The sequence below is a fragment of the Tinamus guttatus genome, unplaced genomic scaffold, assembly GCF_059628265.1.
Source record: "Tinamus guttatus ecotype Peru unplaced genomic scaffold, ASM5962826v1 Tinamus_guttatus_pri_ptg000035l, whole genome shotgun sequence".
Lineage (NCBI taxonomy): Eukaryota > Metazoa > Chordata > Aves > Tinamiformes > Tinamidae > Tinamus > Tinamus guttatus.
In genome coordinates this window covers 9,660,742-9,680,842 of record NW_028288569.1, presented here as the reverse complement: position 1 = coordinate 9,680,842, position 20,101 = coordinate 9,660,742, and the positions used below count along the sequence as shown (strand labels likewise).

The 20,101-nt window shown below is 53.2% G+C and overlaps 1 protein-coding gene across 1 annotated transcript; it reads left to right on the top strand.

The window, feature by feature from the left end:
• On the top strand, positions 1-19,846 carry LOC148596020 (uncharacterized). Its single transcript, XM_088534415.1, has 15 exons — positions 1-7; positions 820-1,095; positions 1,133-1,352; positions 1,950-2,064; positions 2,311-2,484; positions 2,578-2,684; positions 2,902-3,039; positions 11,801-11,909; positions 14,379-14,551; positions 14,697-14,790; positions 15,953-16,065; positions 16,227-16,368; positions 16,934-17,215; positions 17,735-17,998; positions 19,787-19,846. The coding sequence occupies exons 1-15, from the start codon at positions 1-3 to the stop codon at positions 19,844-19,846; spliced, it is 2,274 nt and encodes a 757-aa protein (XP_088390541.1).
• Positions 19,847-20,101: the final 255 nt, after the last annotated feature.

Below are 20,101 nucleotides of genomic sequence, written 5' to 3'. Positions count from 1 at the left end.
ATGGCAGGTAATACTTAACGGCTAACCACACAGTATCAGCTATATATATGGCTTGTAAGGCAGTGTTGGACAGGAGCAGGTGCCATTAAAGACTTGCAACCTCACTGCAAAAAGAGAGGTGACCTTCCTTATCAGGGATAGTGACATCAGTAACAGAGTCTGTTTTGAGCGTGTTATTGGTATATATGGAGCACAAATAGCACTGTAATCCACAGCCAACTGCACGCTCCTTTGATCAAATACAAGCTTTGCTATTTTTCCTCCCGCTAAGGCATACAGCACACATGCAGAAGTGGAGGGAAAAAATCTTCATTTAATCATCTTATGGAAGTATTCTGCTGCTGCTCAGTAGCATAAGAGCACCTGGGCCCTTCTGGTGAATTTCTTCCTGCCTCGATTCTACAAGTAGTAAAATCCAGACTCTTCATGAAGGGCACATATCAATATACAAACTAACAGCTCCACCCTACTCATGCACTTCAAACATGTAATGGCAATCTATACAATGAGTGTGGCTGGGAATTATATTTTTTTTGCATGGTTCTGCTTTTCTGCTCAGTTCAGTTGAGCAAATACTGTCAACCCGTAAATGGGGATTTTTGTGAAACGAAACATGACTTTCTACTAATGATAGTAACTGGCAGCGTTGGCAAATCTGCAACAAGTAGCAGATTTACAATCACAGGGCACCACTGAAAAAGAGAAAGAAAGTTGCGCGACAACCACACTAACAGCGACGGTGCTCTTTCTTGGGGAGCTGCAGCCCCTCCTCCGTGCGCTGCAGCCCCACGTCTAGGAGCCCTCTGTGGCGCGTGGCAGCGTCACCCCGCGGCGTCACCCCGCCGCCCTGTGACGCCCTCGCCGCGGCTGTTGCGCCTGGCGCCGTCGCCGCGCGGCCTCAGAGCTGCGGCCGCCACTGCCGGAGCGACGGTCGGCGCGTGCCTCGCTGGGAGCCTCGCTGCGTCCCGGCCCTCGGAGCGCGCCTCTGCTCCCGGCGCGGGGGCTCCGAGCCCGCGACCCCCGCTCCCGCAGCCCGCCGGGGCTCAGCCCCGCCGCAGCTGTCCCGGCCGCGGCCCCTGCTCGGGGCTCGGCTCCTCTGCCCCGCCCGAGGCGGGGCCGTCTCTCTGGCCGTGTCCGCGTCCGCGCCGCAGCATGAAGAGGTTCCTGGCGCTCTTCGGCAGGGGGCAGAGGGTGGCGCCGCCCGGCGGCGCTTCCCTGGCCTGCGTGGGCGCTCGCTACGAGCTTCGCGAGGAGGAGCTGAGCGAGCCGCATCGGGCGGCTGCCCGCGGAGACCTGGCTGCGCTGCGGCGGCTGCCGAGACGCGGCCTCGACGGGCGCGACAAGGCGAAGCGGTGAGGGGGGCGGCGCCGGCCGGGGCTTTGCCGGCTCTTAGCGAGGGCCTGCCCAGGCGTGGAGGGCGCGTGTGCGCCGGGGGGGGAAGGCCGGGTGGCAGGCCCTGCCCCACCAGCACCGCCCAAGGCTGCTGTGCTGCTCTTGGAAAGCCCGTGTCCCCGGCGCGCGGCACTCTGTTGGCACGCAAGCGGTGCTGGCGCACGCTGGAGGGTCCCTTGGCGGAGGCTGGAGGTGGCCAAGCCAAGCCTTGGTGGTCCTTGCCGGGCAGCGTGGGTGGTGCTGTTGGAGGCAGCGGGCGGTCGCGTGGGCAGAGGGATGGAGGGCAGCCGCTTGCGCCCGGCAGCGTGGGGCTGTGTGGCCAGACTCGTGTGCCTGGGCGCGGGAGCCCCTTTGCAGGGAAGCAGGTGCAGAGCTGCGGGAAGCGGGAACTGCGTGGGGTGGGGGTGGCTGCTGCCGTTGGTGCAGGAAGGAGCGACTCTTTGTAAGCTGGCTTTGTGGCTCCGGACAGCGGTGGCCCTAGGCCCGGGACAGAGGCAGGAGCGGTGGGTGCAGCTCGGCGTGTGTGTGCTTGTTAATGGAATGTGTTGCCTTTGTAGGACACCCCTGCATCTGGCTTGCGCTAATGGGCACTCAGAGATCGTGTCCTATTTAGTAGAGAAGAAGTGCAAGCTCGATGCGCGGGACAGCTACAAGAGATCTCCACTGCTGAAGGTACGTGGAGCACGGGAGAACTGTTGAGGGAGGGCTTCCAAGTTCCACCCCGAGCGCTGCGTCTCTGGGGTGATGCGTGACGTGGGGACAGGTGGAGACTGTGTTGTGATTGGCGCAGAATGGGCCCGCGTTGCCTCCTCTGGGAAAGTCGGGGTTGTTTTCTGAGGTTGGCCGGCTGTGGGAGCACTGAGGGATGGAAACGTAGTTGCTGGAAAGGCTTCCTTTTCTTTGCTGTGTTGCTTGCAGGCAGTGCAGTGCCAGCAAGAAGAATGCGTGGCCATTCTGCTGGCGCATGGTGCCAGGCCTAATGTTGCTGATGTTACCGGCAACACTGCCCTTCACCTGGCTGTCCTTGGTCGTAGCACCTCTCTAGCAGGGCAGCTACTGGAGCACAATGCCCTTCTTGAGGCTCAGGATAAGGTAAGCGTAGAACGTGGGTGAGGCTGCTCTTGGAAAGAGAGAGTGGCTTCCCGTGCCTGTTTGGTTCTGACTGGGGGCGGTTTATGCTTGCAGATGGGCTGCACGCCCCTTGCCCTTGCTGTGTCCGGTCGTCACGGCGAGATGGTGGAGTTCCTGCTTCAAAAAGGAGCTAATGTGCACGCTCGAGACCAGTCTGCCAGGTGAAGGGCTTGTCCAAAGAGCGTGTCCGGAGGCCCCCTGCTTTCCCAGTTGTCCTGTGCTTCCATGTAGCTGCCTTTGCTTTGCTTTGCTTTTCCCACAGCTCTGGCTGTGGGAAAGGGGGAAGCAATTGTTGTGGGAGCAAATAGGGCTGAAAAGCATGCGAGTGAAATGTCTGTGTTGGCTCCTAGCTTTCCTCTCCTCTTTCGGGTGTTCTAGGACCCCTTTAATGCGGGCTGCTTCGACTGGGGACAGGAGCATCCTAGAAATTCTTCTTCGCCACGGTGCTGACCTTTCCCAGAAAGATGTTGCTGGGTGGACGGCGGAGGAGTATGCTAGGAGTTTTCGACATGCTCGGTAAGTGCTTGAGGTGACCGTTAGAGTTGTTAAGATGTGTGAATGTCCGTGTTGGCTTATGGGCGCCCTTGTTAAGGTTTACTGATGTGTGGAGACGTCTGTAGAAGCAGGGCAAAAGGGCATGATGTGGTACCTATTGTGTCGAGTGTGAATTGGGACGGGTGTGCTCACATATGTGTAACTAGCCACCGTGTGTCACCTTGCCAGTTGGCTCTGAGTAGGCGTAGCGTGGAGGAGCAATGGCTCGGTGTGTCCTAGAAGAGCCGTGTACAAGGATGGCGTTGGTTTTGGTGCCAGTCCTTCCTTTCTTCCTGTCCGTAGTGTTAGTGAAGAGCTGGCAGAGTGCGCGCAGAGAGCACGTGCAGGCGACCCAGTAGGCCTGGCAGTACTCAGCTCGCCTCCCGGAGCAGGAGCTGCTGCCTTTACATCGGGTGCCTGTGCTGCGGCCAGCGGAGGTAGGATCCTTGAGCACGGAGGAACTGATGGGGCTCTGCGTGTGGCGTGCGCGTGTGCATGTGTGTGTGGTGCGAGTAGCTGAGCACTTCATTAGCTTCCTATCCCGTCAGCACCCCGCAGCGTTTGCTAACTGTCTGCTCCCCAAGCGTATTTGTCCCATGCTAGTATTTTGTTGAGGAAGCTTAGAGGAAATGTAAGGGCAGTGTTGATTTTCTTTGCTAATGTCCTTTGAGGGGAGGGGGTTAGAATCCAGTAGGGTGCGAGATGTCCAGGGTTGGGGCCTGCTGTTGTTCCTGCTGTCTTGCGTGACTGTTCCCCTGCAGCGTGGCCTGTTAGTTGCTTGTGGGCAGTGTTGACTTCTGAAGGTCTGACATGCTAAGAATTAATCGTGTCAATTAATATTTTCGCAGTGGGAGAGGAGCTTTCCCGCGAATGCTTTGTAAGGTGAGGCTTGAACAACGGCTTTCCGCCAATCCTTTCCCGTGCCTCAGAAGAGGAGAGCCTGGAGAGAGACACGGTCCTTTTTGTCTTCACTTTTCAAGCATTCAAGACATTGATGATGAGGAGAGTGAGGAGAACTCTATTCCTGCCTCCGAATTAGAAAGACGCCGTTTAGCTGCCAAGGTGAAGTGGCCCAAGAGGCAGAATTTCTCTGGAATGAGTGAGTGGTTTGGAGGGCTGAGCTGTGTGGAGTTGAGCGAAAGGGCGTTTGCAGTGCGGTGGCTTTTCTCCTGCAAGGCCGTCTCCTGCCTGGCCCCCCTTCTCCTGCTGTGAGCTATTTCCTCCAAGCCTGGTAGCTGTGACAGGGCGTGCAGCAGCCTGGTGGTCGGGGGCAGAAGAGCACTAGGTGACAAGAGAAATGACCGCATAGTGTTGATGTGCGTGAGATTTCTAGAGAATAAAAGCTGATGAGCTCCTAGATTACCTGTTCCTTTGTCCTGCAGACCTTGCGCTCAGTTTCCAGGAACAAAGGGGTGATAGAATTCTGACTGATAACGGGAGAAAGGCATTTATTGTTCAAAGCGTGCTGAGATGCTTCATCCCCTGGCTCTCCTGTCCTCCTTGTGAGGTTCCTCAAGGGTCCTCAGCAGGGAGCTCCTGTAGCGGGTGTTTTTTTCTCCTGGCACATGCGAATGGCATTCCAGGCTCGCGTGTGACTGATCTCCCACTGCCCGTTTCCCCTCTCATGGTCTCTTTTTATTTTTGCTGTTTCTCCTGCAGAAGAGATGTTTGGCACTGGGACTGTGCAGTGATTCTGAGGATTCCGAGGATGATGCTGGAAGGCACCCTGCAGTGCTGGAGATGCAGGCAAGATTTCCTTCTTCCCCTGGTCGCCCTCTTGTCAGTGATCTTTGAGAGAGTGTCGCAGATGCCGTCTGCGAAGAGCTACTGCAGCACAGTGAGATGTGCTAGTGGTTTGAAGAGTGCGCGTGAGGAAAGGGAAGGAGGCTGGACTAAGGCTGTGGGAGGAGCAGGCAGCTGTTGCTTGTCCTGGGTGTAAAGAAGGGGGAGATGGGGAGCGTGCTTGTGTGTGTCGCCGTGTTGTTGAAGCTGGGGTCAGAGTGTGTCTAGGCCGTGCTTGTGAGGGGCAGAGCAGCATGTCTGTGATGCTGGGTATTGCTGTCTGCCCAAAGGCATTCCTGTGGGAAACCTGCAGGCCTTCCTTGCAGCAGACAAGAGAGAAGTCTCCTGTGCAGTTAGCCAGGGATATGAAGTATTTAGCAAAGGGTGGGTGACCGGTGCAGAAGATGCTTCTTTCTGTTCTTTGCAACTCTTTCTTTCTTTTTTTTTTTTTTTTTTCCTGACCTCTGTTAGGAAGCATCACCCGAAAAGGATGGAGAGGGGGGTGCCGGTGGTCCTCAGGATAAAGATGCTGCAGGATCAGTGGCTGGTGAGAAAGGTGAGTTAGTAAACATGGATCCCGCCGTGTGTTTGCTCGTTGGGGCTTGCCTGATGGAGGAGAGCAGCAGAGTGAAAGAAGCACTCATGGTGTGCCATTCCTTATTTCCCTTGCAGATGTTTCCTTGGCAGCGGGAGCGGAGCAGGAGGAATACGGAGACCCCGTCTTGGATTCTGAGGTGCTTTCTGTTGGTTTTTGTTGTTGCAGAGGAGCGGGGGAAAGGGTGTGTGTGCTCCTGCATACCTGAATGTAGGTGAACGTAGGCTCAGACCGTGTCCAGGCTGCACTTCTGAGGGCCTCTATTTCAGAGGAACAGCGTGTCTGTGACACTGGGTACTGCTGTGCGCTGAAACATCCTCCTAAGGGAGGAGTGCAGGCCTTGTAAAAGAAAAGTCAGAACATTTTCCCCTGTCCAAGTACAGAGAAGAGAAGTATGTTGCCAGGTGTCCTTTCCTGTGCAGCGGGTTCTTCTTTCTGCTTCTTCCAACTCTTTTGGCTGGCCTCTTTCAGGAGGAATCACCTGCACGGGATGGGGAGGAAACAGCGGGTGGTCCTCAAGTAGCAAATGCTGCAGCAGCCCTCCCTGATGTTAGAGGTGAGTTCAGAAGCGTTGCGCCCCTGTGCTTGTTTGCTCCTTGTGCTGAGTCAGTGAATGCCAGTGATGACCTGCTGATGAGATGGGAAAGCCCCTAATTCTGCCCTTGCCAGCAAATGCCAGGGCAGAGGGAACGTCAGCTGAGGGAGATGTTGTGTGGTAGTGCTGGAGTGCAAGGAGCACTGTTTCTTGGTGACTCACTGCGCATGCGAGGATATTTTGTGTAGTGCTTTGAGGGTCCCTCCTTTGATGCAAACGGACTGTGGGTGCCAGACTCTGGAGCGCAAGTTTGGGAGAGCAGCTGCCCGCAAGGCTCCGTCCTCCAGGCCTCGGGCATTGCAGAGCCGCGTTTGGATGCTCGCTGCCCCTCTGTTGGGTGTTGGTTGTAGCTGTGTGAACTGTCATGCTGGGCTTGGGCAGCTTGTGCTGCAAAGAAGGCAGGGGAAGGGGTGAGAACACAGTGGTGTGGCTGAGAGTGAGGATGCTCTTGAGTGACGCTGATTTATTTTCTTTTTTTTAAAAACACTCTAGTAGAAGCATTATCTGTCCCTTGGCTGTGGGTGTTGCGTGATGGAGGAGAGCAGCAGAGTGAGAGAAGCACTCATGGTGTGTCCTTCCTAATTTCCCTTGCAGATGTTCCATCGGCAGCAGGAGCAGAGCCGGAGGAGGACAAGGATTCTCCTTGGGATGCTGAGGTGCTTTCCATGGGGGGCACTGTGGTTTTGCTGTGGGGGGATCCTCTTAGGAGGTTGCTCTGGGTGTGGGCCCAGCACTGAGGAGGCTCTGCTCCTTCTTTGGCTACTCCTGCCATATGTTTGTTCCTGCGAACTAGAGCAGCCTATCTGTGTGCATGCTGCTCCACAAGGCTTGTGAGGAAGCAGGGTCTGGGAATGTCTGAGCTCTCATAGCAAGTGGCGCTTGCATGGGATTCATAGTGCAATACTGAAAGGTCCAGATTCTGGCTCTGCAAGTGCTTGCTGCAATTGCTGCTTCTTTGCCAAAGTATCCATTAAAAGGACAGTGTATGGAATCCTGCAGCCAACTAAGAAGGCCGACAGCAATAATGTGGGTTTTGTCTTGGAGCCCTTTTTTGGGTCAAAAAGTGCAAGGGGGGAAAGAGCAGGAATTGGACTAAGGTTTCTGAAAAGCAGGCAACTGTTGGTTTTCATTGGTACAAAGGAGGAGGGAAAGGGTGTGCGTGCTCCTGCATATGGGAATGTGGGTGAAGGCAGCTGAGGCTGTGCACAGGCTGCACTTGTGAGGGTCTCTTCAGAAGCAGAACAGCACATCCGTGTCATTGGGTACTGCTGTCTACTCAAACATCTTCTCAAGGGAGGAGTTGCAAGCCTCAAAGAAAGGAAGTCATAACATTTTCCCTGTGTGGGTACAGAGAAGTAGCTTGCAAGGTGTCAGCTGCCTGCGGAGGGAGTGCTTCTTTCTGTTCTTTGCAAGTCTTTTGGCTGGCCTCTTTCAGGATGAAGCTCCTGCAAGGGATGGAGAGGAGGCCGCTGATGGTCCTCAGGACACAGATGCTGCAGGAGCCACAGCTTGTGTGCGAGGTGAGTTAAAGCCCACATTGAAGCCCACGTCTTGTTTGGTGGCTGTGAGCGCCAATGCATGGAAACGGTGACGTGACTGTGAGACGGGACAGCCCCGATTCTGCCCTTGCCAGCAAATGCCAGGGCAGAGGGAACGTCAGCCGAGGGAGACGTTGTGTGGTAGTGCTGGAGTGCAAGGAGCACTGTTTCTTGGTGACTCGCTGCACGTGCGAGGATATTTTGTGTAGTGCTTTGAGGGTCCCTCCTTTGCGATGCGAATGGAGGAGAGCAGCAGAGTGAGAGAAGCACTCATGGTGTGTCCTTCCTTATTTCCCTTGCAGATGTTCCATTGGCAGTAGGAGCAGAGCCGGAGGAGGACAACGATTCTCCTTGGGATTCTGAGGTGCTTTCCATGGGGGGCACAGTGGTTTTCCTGTGGGGGGATCCTCTTAGGAGGTTGCTCTGGGTGTGGGCCCAGCACTGAGGAGGCTCTGCTCCTTCTTTGGCTACTCCTGCCATATGTTTGTTCCTGCGAACTAGAGCAGCTTATCTGTGTGCAAGCTGCTCCATGAGGCTTGTGAGGAAGCAGGGTCTGGGAATGTCTCTGTGAGCTCTCATAGCAAGTGCCCTACTAGAAGTGCATGGTGCGTGTTCCAAGCTTTTTCTTCCTCTGTGTGTGACTATTTCATTAGGATAGTATTGGAGAGCTGGGTGAGGAGCTTGCTGATGCTCCTAAAAAGCCGTCGCTGCCAGAAACCTTGCTGGCAGCTGCCCCACGTTGTCACCAGGACGTGGAGGAAGAGCAAGGGCAGCTGCAGAAGGAGTTGGCCAGGGTTAAAGGCAAGGTAGGCAAATGCCATAACAACTGTAATGATGGTAACAGCGCTGCTTTTCCCCCGTAAATGATGAGAAGGACAAGGCAGCATTCTGAGCACAGGTACAAGTGGGATGTGATCAAGTCATTAATTCTATGCTGCCGTAACCCATGAGGGCAGTGGAACCTTGAGCAGAACGACATGCTCTTCTTCGTGTGCTGTGCTGTGCAGGCACTGTAGTTTGAGACGTGCAGAAAGCGCTCTTTTCCCTTGTCGGTCGGAGCCTGCTGCTTGCAGGAAATCGGGATGGGGACAGGAGAGGCCAGCAGGAAAGAGGGTGAAGCAAAAGGGTTCGGGAGATTTGAGTTGGGAGTCAAAGCAGTCAACTTGTGTGTATGATGCTGAAGATGAAGCTGAGTACCATGCGTCCTGGTTTGACAGTTGCAGGAATCGGAAGAGCGGCGTCTTCAGGCTGAGCGGAGTGTTGAGGAGTTGAAGAGAGCCCTGGCAGAGAAGCAAAGCGAAGCAGCGGCCGCTTCCCAGCAAGAACAAGACCGTGCCTCCCTGCTATTCACCATAAGGCTCTTGAGGGAAAAAGCTGGACGGTGAGGAAGTGCCAGAGTGAAACAAGGCTTTGCTTTGTGGGCTGGTGTAAAGGCAACAGGATTACCTTGCTGCATCACAGCAACGGAATATGGGCCTTGGAGGGAGGCTTTTGCTTGAGATGTTGTTAGTCCACAGTGTGGAGTGGGTGTGTGTGCTCTTTGGGTTCCCATACTGAGCCCTGTGTTTCCTTTGAAGGCTGGAGCTTGAAAAAACGGGGCTGGAGGTGACAGCGCGACAACAGACTGCGAAGATGGAAGCTCTTCAGAAGGAGCTGCACAGCTCTGCCTCTGTAAGCGACTCCTGCCCTTTCCTTTTCACGAGCTCCTGAGCCTACTTGTGTGTGTATGTGGGGCCAGCTAGAGAAGAGATTTTCCTGGGGAGCCCAGGGGAGAGCGTTTGTGGCAGTGTGCAGGTGATCGGCTGCTGGTTCCTTCCGAGGCTTTCTGGTCTTGGGCGTTTTCACGGGGTCCGTGCTGCATCTTCCTTAAGCCCGTCTGAGGGGAGGCTTTGGCACTGCTCTGCTGCTTGGAATGTGTGCCGCTCTCAGTGAGGAGAAACTGCTTAGGCTCTGCAGAATGACTTTGCTTTGGCACGCTGGTGCGTGCTGTTTTCTGTGAAGTGCTGAAGAGGAGTCCCTGTGGTATCATTTGCAGAACTGTGTGCGATGCTGCCTTGGAATTTGTAGGTGTCCCAGGTTCAGTGATTGAGAGCGGCTGGGGAAGGCGCTTTCATCTGCGGGCTGCGTGAAGCCAGGGATTTTGGTGCCTTCTCTAGCGAGCGAGGGTGCTCTGTGCCGTGCCGTGTCCCTGGAGTTGTTTCTAGTTAGGGCTGGTTTTAGTTTGGTTTACGATGGCGCGGCCTTTGAGTGTCCCATGGAAGGGGAAGCTCCTCTTGCCCGTGTTCATTGCTGCCTCTTCATACTCCGCATGGTTCTGTCTTTCTCCCTGAAGGGAATGGCTCAGGCAATGGTTGCTAACAATTTGGGAGTCTTCTCTGCATATCACAGAAATATTTGCAAGTGATGAGAGAGAGCAGGATCTGTAGTAGAAAATCAATGAGTGCAAGAAGGCATTTCTGTACTAAGCCTAAAGGTTGAGCAAGTAAGACCCAGGAGCCAGCGGGAAGGAGTGAAATATTTAGGGGACAAGGAAAGTTTGAATGAAGATCTTGAAACAGAGCTGAAAGTAAACGAGGGAGCTTTAAGAGAAACTGTTCTGCAATGCAATGCACAGCTGAACGTGAAGGACAGAGTGGTCAGTACTGTCCCCCAACCTGGAGCAGCCAAGGGAAAGCAAAGATAGATGAGGGGCAGAAATTGATTCATTCTGCTCACACTTGGGCTCCGCTCTTCAGGAACTTGAACATCATGAGGCATTGAGAAGCGTTGTTGAGCCAAGATAACTGTAATGACACCAAAAGAATGAAGTGAGGCCCCATGTGAGGCAAATGCTTTTGGTTCTGCTTGAGGGCCTGTGCAAGCTGAAGTAAGCAAATCAATGTATGATAAGACAAGAATCTATGCAGGAAAGATTGGCTCAGCTCAGCTCCTTTTGCTCAGCTCTTTTTATTTGTTGCACAAGTAGAAGATGTGCAGAACAAGGCAGGTCATCAGAGAGGAAGTAGTGAGGGCTGTCCAGGAGAGTATTAATGATCTTGTCAAGAAACTCAGCGCTGACCCTGAAAAGCAAGCCTACCTGAAGGAGGGGAGAGACAAGGGATCCCGTGCCAAATGTCCTGACTTAAGAGAAGGAGCCTTTCCATATGAGACTGACAAAGTAGAAAAAGAGGACAAGAGACCTCTCTTTTTTGTAAAGGAGTATAAAGAACAAGTAAAGATTTGTCAGTTCTTGAAATAATTGTACTTTTCTGAAGGCCCCAGGTATACGCTGCATGCGTGGGAATGCACCGTGCAGGGTTTGGTCTGCTTTGTGGTGTTTCTCTTGCAATTTTGGAGGGTTTTGGCAAAGAGGAGGAAAGGCTGCAATGCGAGCAGAGATCAGAGGATGATAGCCCAGTCTAAACTGTGGTCTAAAACTCTTCAGGATTTTTCTTTTCATTTCTTCCACCTAATCCTTTTGGTGTCACAGCGGGCGAGTCTTTTTATTTGATGTCCATCTGTTGCACTGGTGACACAAAGGAGTGTTTCAAAAGCAGGAAGCACCCAGTGTGCAAGAGCTGAGAAGAGGAGACGCAGGGAAGTGAAGTGATTGGGGAAGGAGGGGAGAGTATGCTGAGGAAAACTGCTGCTAAGGAGGCCTGAGAGGAGGAGCGGGATCAAGCTGACTGTAGCTGAGTGGAGAGAGGCAAAGGAAGGGAAGGAGAAGAGCTGACAAGAGACTGTGGACAGAGTGCCAAGCAAAGGCCAAAGAGGGTTCTTTGGTCTTCTGATGAGAAAGGCTCAATTCTCCATAAGTTGGTATGGAAAGTGAAGAGCATCAGTATTGTGCAGGTGTTTGTTAATCTCTGTGTGTGTGGAGGGCTCTAAGGGGGCTGCAGTTGCTCAGGAAGCTGGTTTTGCTCACAGTCCTGAGCTTTTTCTTCCCCCTCTCCTGGTGCGGTCCTATTTCTTCCTCTGAGGCTTGGCAAAAGATGACCCAAGCGAGAGAATGACTGCTTGGCAAATCAGTCCAAGTATCTGCCTACAAATGGACACGGTGCCCAAGTATGCACTGTGCTGCTCTGCAGAGTGTCATAGTAGTCATTTGGGGAGCTACTTCTAGAGACAGTTGTATAATGTAGCAGGAAAAAGCAAACGCACAGTGCATGATGCAAGGCTTTTCTTGCGATGCGTGTAATTATTTCATCAGGGCAGGGTCAGAGAGCTGGAGCAGGAGCTTGCCGATGCCCGCAGAAAGCAGGCGCTGTCCCAAGCCTCGCTGGAAGCTGCCACACGTGCTCGCCGGGAGCTGCAAGAAGAGAAAATGCAGTTGCAAAAGGAGTTGGGCAGGGTTAAAGGCAAGGTAGGCAAAGGCTGTGACTACCCCGAGGACCCTGACAACCCGGTTTTCCCCTGTAACCAAGGAAAAAGCACAGGGCACTATTCTGAGAACAGGTGCCAGGGGGACGTGAGCAAGTCAGTCCATAAACCCTGTTGTAACCTGTGAGGTCGGTGAAAGCTTGAACCTAATGACCTGCGCCGCTTCCTGTGGTGTGTGGGGTCCTGTAGTTTGGGACCTGCAGAACCTGCTGTTTTCCCTTGCCAGTGGGCGCTGATACGGTGGTAGTTCTTAAGGCTGCTCCTAGGAAACCAAGATGGGGATGGGAGAGGCCAGTATGAAAGAGGACAAAGCAACAGGGCTTTTCAGAGGTGACCTGCGAGTGCAAGCAGGTGGCTTGACTGTATGAAGAGGAAGCTGACTAGCGTGGGTCCTGGTTTGACAGTTGCAGGAGTTGGAAGAGCAACTTCTCCAGTCTGAGCAAAGTGTTCAGGATTTGAAGAGAGCCCTGTCAGAAAAGCAAAGGGAAGCATTGGCTCTTTCTCAGCAACTGCAAGAATGTGAGAAGGCCCGCTTGGAAATGGAGAGCCTAAAACTGCTGGAAGAAAAAGTGGAAAGGTAAGGAGTTGCCACAGTGAAAGCAGGCTGTGCTTTGTGGGATGGTGTAAAGGCAAGGGTGTAAAGGGTTAGCTTGCTGCTTGGCAGCTAGCAAATATGGGATTTGGAGGGAGGTTTTTGCTTGAGATGTTGTTAGTCCACAGTTTGGAGTGGGTATCTGTGCTCTGTTGGGTTCCCATACTGAGACCTATGTTTCCTTTGAAGGCTCGAACTTGAGAATGGGAGGCTGGAAGGCAGAGCTCAACAACAGACAGCTAAATTCGAAGCTCTTCAGAAAGAGCTGCACAAGCTGCACAGCTCTGCCTCTGTAAGCTACTCCTAAGCTTTCATTTTCACAGGATCTGATATGAAGCCCTGGCTTTGTGGATCACAGTCGTGTGTGCAGTCAAATAACACCACGTGCATCTGAGCAGAGTGCTGGCATTTTCTTAAACATAGATGCACGTCTGTGTTTATGTGCTGTTCCAAGAAGAACAGTACTTGGGCCATTTTTAACTCATAGGAAGCCACGAGCTAAAAGAAGAGATGGCAAAGCTTAGCTGTTCCCAGTGGACAGAGAGCAGACCTCAGCTGTGCAGAGGCGCACTGGTGTGGCCAAAATACGTTATGTTTAGGTTCCCTCTGAAGCCTGAAGCAGCTCTGTAATGTAAGAGCAAAGAAGGGAAAGTGGAATCTGTGGTCCAAGCCTTTTCTTCCTGTGCATGTAACTATGTCCACAGGCCACGGCCAGACAACTGGAGCAGGAGCTTGCTGAGGCTCGTAGAAAGCAGCTGATGTCAGAAGCCTCTGTGGAAGCTGCCACCCGTGTTTGCAAGGACCTGGAGGAAGAGAAAGGGCAGTTGCTAAAAGAGTTGGACAGGCTTAAAGGCAAGGTAGGCAAAAAGAGTAACTACTTTAATGAGCCTGACAAGGTTGTTTTTCCCCTGCAAATGATGAACAAGCAGAGGGCAGTATTCTGAGAAGAGGTGCCAGGGGCACGTGAGCAAGTCAGTCACTACAGCCTGTCGTAACCCGTGAAGGCAGTGGAAGTTTGGACCAAATGACCTGCTCTTCCTCCTCCACCGGGCAGGGTGCTGCAGTGTGAAAGCTGCAGAAAGCAGCATCCCTCCTTGCTAGATGGGGGTCTGCACTGTCCATGTGAAGCAGCATCTCAGGCAGGTGCTCTGAATGGTCGCGCAGGCTGAGCCTGCACTGGGCCTCACGTCCACACGGGAGATCGAAGGGCCTCAAAGTGACTGACTTGCCTGGTGTAATAGCCCCGGTGCCTAAGGTTGGCAGGGTCTTTGCTGTGCGCTTCCTGTGTCCTCCCTTGGACAAAGGGGAGTGTAGTTCCTTGGAAAGGCCCTGACCAATCTGTGGCACGTACGGGTGTTCTTGCCTTTGTTTAGGCAAAGGAGGGTGTCCACTCCCGGAGAAACGGTGGAGATCCTGGCTTCTTGGCTTGGGGCCTTTTTCCATTCTCTGCCCTTTTCCTTCCCAAGAAGGAAGGAACCTGCATTCTACTCTGAAGTTTTGGGCCACTTGCTCTGTTTAGGGACTGTCTCTGCACCATTTGTGTAAGAATAAGGTAGAGGTGCCTGCACAGTGTTGGAATTGCAGCCTCCCCGTTTGGCCATGGGTGGACTTTGCAACTAATGCTTCCCACGGAGGAGTGACCGCCCGGACGCCAGGAGGGTCACAAGTCCCAGAAGGAAGAGGATTGGTGTTGGGGCGGTTTTGGGGACTGCTTGTAGGAAGACAAGGTGGGGATGGAAGAAAGAGGCTAGTAGGAAAGAGGGCAAAGCAAGAGGATTTGGGAGAGATGAGTTGGGAGTCAAAGCACTTGACTTGTCTGTATGCAAACGCAGCTGAGTACCGTGGGGGCTGGTTTGACAGTTGCAGGAGTCGGAAGAGCAGCGTCTTCAGACTGCGCGTTGCGTTGAGGAGTTGCAGGCGGCCCTGTCAGAAAAGCAGAGGGAAGCAATGTCCTCTTCGAAGCAACTGCAAGACCTTGTGGAAGCCTCCTTGGAAAGAGTTAGCCTAAAGCACCTGGAAGAAAGAGTGGGGCGGTAAGGAAGCGGCACGGTGAAGCAAGGCTTTGCCTTCCGGGGTGGTGTAAAAGCAAGAGGAGGAGCTGGCTGCATCGCAGCAAGCCCATCCAGAATTTGGAGGGCCGTTACTTCACAGTGCTGTCTCCCTGTGTTTCCTTTCAAGGCTTGAGCTTGAAAACGTGAGGCTGGAAGGCAGAAGTGACCAACACACGGCTCGAATTGAAGCCCTGCAGAAAGAGCTGCACAGCTCTGCCACTGTAGGCTACTCCTAAGCTTTCTTCTTCCTGAGCTCCTGAGCCTAGCTGTGTGTGTATGTGGGGACTTGTGGGAAGAGGTTTTCCTGGGGAGCCTAGGGGAACATCATTTCCGACAGTCCACAGGGGATCAGCTCTAGTTTGTCCCTTTCCAAGGCCTTCTGGTGTTGAGAGTTTCCCTGGCTACTGTGCAGCCTTAGCACTGTGCGAGGAGAGGCTTTGACACTCATGCGCTGCTTTGAGCGTCTGCTGCTTTTTAGCAGTGCTGGTGCTTAAGCCCTCAGGCAGTAGCACTTGTTGCTGTCCTAAGAGCGAGTTAGCTCGTGGAATCGCTTTGGTGCCAAGCAAAGCCCAAAGCGGCATCCTCAGGCTGTGACAAGGGAGACTTCATTGCCAAACCTCTGACACCTTTCCTGTTTACTGACTGTGGATTCCTTGGCTCGAAGGTGTCGTTCCATAAAGTAACTCCGAAAACTGCCGAAGGCCAAGGTGCAGCTGCTAAAGCAATGCCACAGGCCTAGGCAGTGTTGTGTGCTTGGGCCGAGTTAGGAGACAAGTCCTTAATGAAGGAGAACTGCTCCAGGGCTCAAACTGGGGGTAGATTGTAAAGGAGTAGTGAGATGGAGAAATGTTGGTGGCATTTCCCTTTGCTAATACCCCTTGAATGAGGTGCGAGCATGAGTCCAGAAAGCATCAGTGTGGCTTTTTTGTTCCATAGGTTCATAAGAGCCTGGAAGATCTGCTCTCTGCCTTACGGACAAGGCACGTGCCTTTGAAAGAAGACAAATATCAGCAGGTACATCAAGGGTTGCTTGACTTCCCTCTTCCCGTCGATGATTTCTCCTGCCTACTGATTGCAGCTGATTCCCCTGAAGCTTTAAGTTAAGCTCTGCTGTCCACTGATGTGGATAGCTAAGTACCACCTGCTGGTGCCAGGGGGACAGAGGAAGCTGTTTCTCAGGCTCTTTTGCACCTTTCTCCCCAGAGCCCCTCGTAGCAGGTGGCCTTCAGTTTTGAGGGGTGCAGGGCAGGGCAATTGTGGCTGCCCCTAGGCTAGCATAGAGAGACATCCTGCAAGTTCTTTGTGAGGAACACCCTGTGCAGCTGGTGCTTACGCATGGCGTTACTGAGCTGTGTATGCCCTTTCTCCTTCCTGTGTGGAAAGTGTGAGAGTGAAGAAAAGGCAGAGAAGGAGGAGGCAGAGAAGAAACAAGCAGCAGAAGCCCAGCTGGAGGAAGCAGTGAAGAAAAGCATGGAACTGCAGAAAGAATGCAGCAGGTATGGCTTTTTAGCATTTAGCATTTTATCGGTTAAGCTGGGAGTCAAGGTTGCTTTAATTGACGCTGAGACAATGGTTTGTGAGCAACTTCAAGGGGAATGCTTTCTTCTTTTTTTTTTTCCTATGGCTTTTCTAAGTCACTCCCTAAATGGCTGTGCAGGTCCAAGAGGCTTCTGGAGAAAGCTCTGAAGAAACTAAGGACCTACGAGAGGCGCGAGAGTGAGTCCCAGTTGAGTTTACAGGAGAAACTGAAGGACGCACCTTCTGGAGGGGGCAGCGAAGAGGCCCTATTAAGAACAAAGGTGAGCTGTGGTCTGCTTGTTTCTGTATGTTTGTTCTGGAAAGTTCTTGGAAAGAATCTGCCACGTTGATCCAGAGCGAATAGGGCTTCTTCCTCCACGGCTTAGAAAGCTGCTTTCTGGAGCGGTGTTGACGAAGTCAGGCAGTGCTGACTGTGAGGCAAGCCTGGAAGACCGCTGGCAGCCCCACTGCATGCAGAACACCCCACATGATGTATGTTCCTGAGGAAAGGAGAAGGAGGATATGTGGATATGTGATCTCCTGGGAGTGTATGAGTCGCTCCCTGAAGAAGAACCCTGGTGCTTTGGAACTTGTCCTCAGGGGTGCAAAACTCCTAGCCATTATTGGCTAGGGGACTGCTGGAGTTAACCTGAGAAGGGTGGGAAACTTGAGGTGGTCTTCTGAGACACCTTTAAAAGAGGTGGTTCTTTTAGCAGAGGAGCATGGCTTTCACTTGGTTTTAAAACTGAGTGAGCTGGTGACAAACAGTCTCAGCACCCAGCCTGCCTGGTTTGCAAAGGACTGCGTATGCTTAAGCCTCTCTGCCTGTCCCTTGGCTGTGTGCAGGTGCATGAACTTTGCAACCGGCTCTCTGCAGAGCAGAGAAACTCGAGGCAGCTCAAGAAAGCAAACGAAGGTTTGCGAGAAGAGCTGACTTGCATGCATGGGAGCCAGGCAAAGCTGCGGAAGAGGAAGCGGCAGCTGGAAGAAGAGGTGGCTGCCCTCAGGTGCCATGTAGAGACCAGCACGCCAGATCTCAGCCACATCAAAGACTATAAAAGAGGGATTGAAGAAAAGGCCGAGCGAGAACTAAGGAAAAAACTACGGGAAGTCAATCTCTTTCTGCAGGTAACGTACTTGGCAATGGCATGCTCAGTCCATTTGTGCCTTGTCCTTCATCTATTCTGTACCACTGTCCTTTTTCAGTGTTTCCTGCTTGTGCTGGTCAGGGCTGTGGGCTCATGGGCTCTTTATATCTGGAGGAGTCTGTTGAAGGCCATGAGCTTGTGGAATGCTTGTCCTCAGCCATTTTGTGCATCATCATCTTTACGCACATTAGTCCCTGGAGAATCGGGGAACTGCATTAAGAGAAGGGGCTAGTGTCTTGGTGAGAGAGAGGTGACTTCTTAGTCCGAGCTTTGATTGGAAACCAAAATACATAAAGGTTGTGCTAAGAGCAGGTTTCCATCTGTGAACAGAAAGCGCTGTGTAACGTGGTGCTTCTGGCTTTGGCCGTGGATTCTTGAGGGCAGTGAGGAGGCGCCTGAGTAAGGCTGTGCTCTTCCAAGGGGGTGTGTGGAAACTGTCGTCAGGTGTCGGGGGAAAGTTCTTCTTCCCTGGAGGCTGAAATCACACAATCTGCTTCAGACACAGGCAGCCACCCAGGAGCAGGTGGAACAAAGAAGAGCCACTGCTGAAGCTTCCCTGGTAGGGCAACTACAGCAGAAAATCAGGGATTTGGAAAATGAATTGGCTCACAGCAGACGCCTGCAGCAAGGCAGAGTTATTGGAGGCCTTGCGGAAGCCGCTGCTGCCTACCCTCCTGAGCTGGACAGGAGCCACTCTTTGATGGGGAGCGCAGCAGGCAATGCTTCCTGTGTGGCAGAGCGACTGGAAGCTCGGATAGCTGAGGTAAGGCATTGGACATGCATGATGTGCTTGAATGAGCTGCCCACAGAGTATGAATGAGAAGGGTTCAGCTTTTAAAGGGGAAAAGGAGCACGCATTCATGCCTAGTTCCAGGACACCCAGTCTGCTAGTGCGGACAGCATTGGTGACCCTCACAATTGGGCGAGCACAGTCCCCTGGATCACCCTGAGAGAATCTGTGAGGCGATGCTCAGAGCCTGCTGCAAGCTCAGCAATAGCTCTGGTCCGAGTGTGCCCCAGCCTTTGCAGTGTGTGTGGAGAGCACGTTCCTCACGGAATGGTGAGGTTTGGGGCCCGCGTGGCAAGAGTTGGAGAAGGGGGCGAATAATTCTTCACTGAATGCCATGATCCATTCCCTGCTTTGCACAGAGTGGAGGCAAGGGCAAGCTGTGCTCTTCACTGCTTTTTAATGCTGGGAAGGATTCAGGCAGCTCTAATTGTGACTCAGTGCTGTGGTGCCCGCAACGTAGCAGGGCCCTATTGAAAGGAGATGCCTGCAGACTGTAGTTGTGGCCATGCCTGTAGTGTTCTGAAGCCGAGCTCCTCGGCTTTGGGCATTGTCTTGTGGGGTCTCAGAGGGGTGATCCAGATGACTGTCCTCGGGCACCCCTGTGCCTAAACAGTAAGTCGGCAGCGCTGCCATGAAAAAGGGTTGTCTAAAATGTGGCTGCTGCAGGGAAAGGCAGCTCGTTCTGGCCTGAATCCTTTGCTACTGAGTAAATTAAAGAGAGTTTTGGTTTGTAATGAGAAAAAAAAGTGGGCATCCCAAGTCAGATTACTCGCTGTAAACAGTGTAAATATGCTGCTTGTGGCTTTGGGACTAGCGCTCTGGCCATGTGTGGTTATATCCCCTTGCATTTGCACGGATGGGCACAAGTGCCTTGGGTTGAATGTGTCTGCATTGTGAGCAGAGGTGCCTGTCTACTGGGATTAATGGGGTGGGTTCCTCAGGTTTGGGACCTCCTCCCTTTTCCTCCTGTAGCACTAACAGAAGGCCTTTTATTCCTCCTCCCACGCGGGGCTACCTCAGAAGTGGCTTTCTGGAGTGGGGACTGCCAAGAGTGGATATCTCGAGAGGAAGGAAGTCTGGGGAAACGTGCCCTCCAGATCTTGGCGGAGTGGTGTGTAGATGGCATTCAGCTGCATTCAAGTGAAGGTGTTCGTCCGATACTCTATTTAATAAAGCTTGTAGCCTGGGACATCTCTGTTTTATTCCCGTCCCCTTCCTGACTTGGCCCGCCCTGCGCACGTACCTGTTCCCTCTTCCTCCCGCTGCTTGTCCCTCTTACAGAATAGGAGCGGCGGGATTGCTGCCAAGGGGGAACCACTGGTCGGAGTCTGGCCGCTTGCTGGCAGCGTGCAGCCTGTGTCCTTTTCCTCAGTGGAGGTTGAAAGCTCCGCTGGGTTTTTTAGACAGGGGCCTGGAGTTGGCTGCTCTGTTTGCCTCCTGCTGCCTTTTAGGACAAGGCTTCCCATGGCCTGGGCAGGAGGGAGGGGGAGAGCTGCTGCTAGCCATGCAAGGTTGCAAGGCCCCTGGGTCTGGAAGGGTATTTGCTTTGTGTGGAGTCTGTGAAGACGAAAGGGCTGAAGAAATGTCTGTGCCCTGCAGCCTTCTTGGCAAGACTGACCTTCTGTTCAGTGATGGGCACTTGCTCTTCTCTCTGCAAAGCAAAAGCAAGTGGAGAAAGTCTGTCACTTTGGCTTGTGGTGCCCTTTGGTAGTCGGGCATGAACCCTTTGCATATGGTCCCCAGCGTGTTTTGATCCTGCAGAACATGAGTGAGAGCGAGGAGAAAAGCAGGACTGCAATTCAGCACTTGCATCTGGCCTAAGAGGAGCTGTTAATGGTTACAGTGCGGGGAGAGAGCAGTCCCCTTGGCTCCTGCCCTTCAGAGTGCTCCTGCACTGCCAGGGGGAGGCCGCTCTCAAAGACGGAGGGCACGTGCTGCCAATGGCGGGAGGCTCCTGAGGCCTGGCCAACAGCAGCTGTCCCCCTTGCCTAGAAGCGGGCAAGAAGGACGATCATGGAGTCGCAAACGGGTCGGCAGCAGCTCGAGGCCTGGCAAGCTGATGGAGCACAGCCTCCC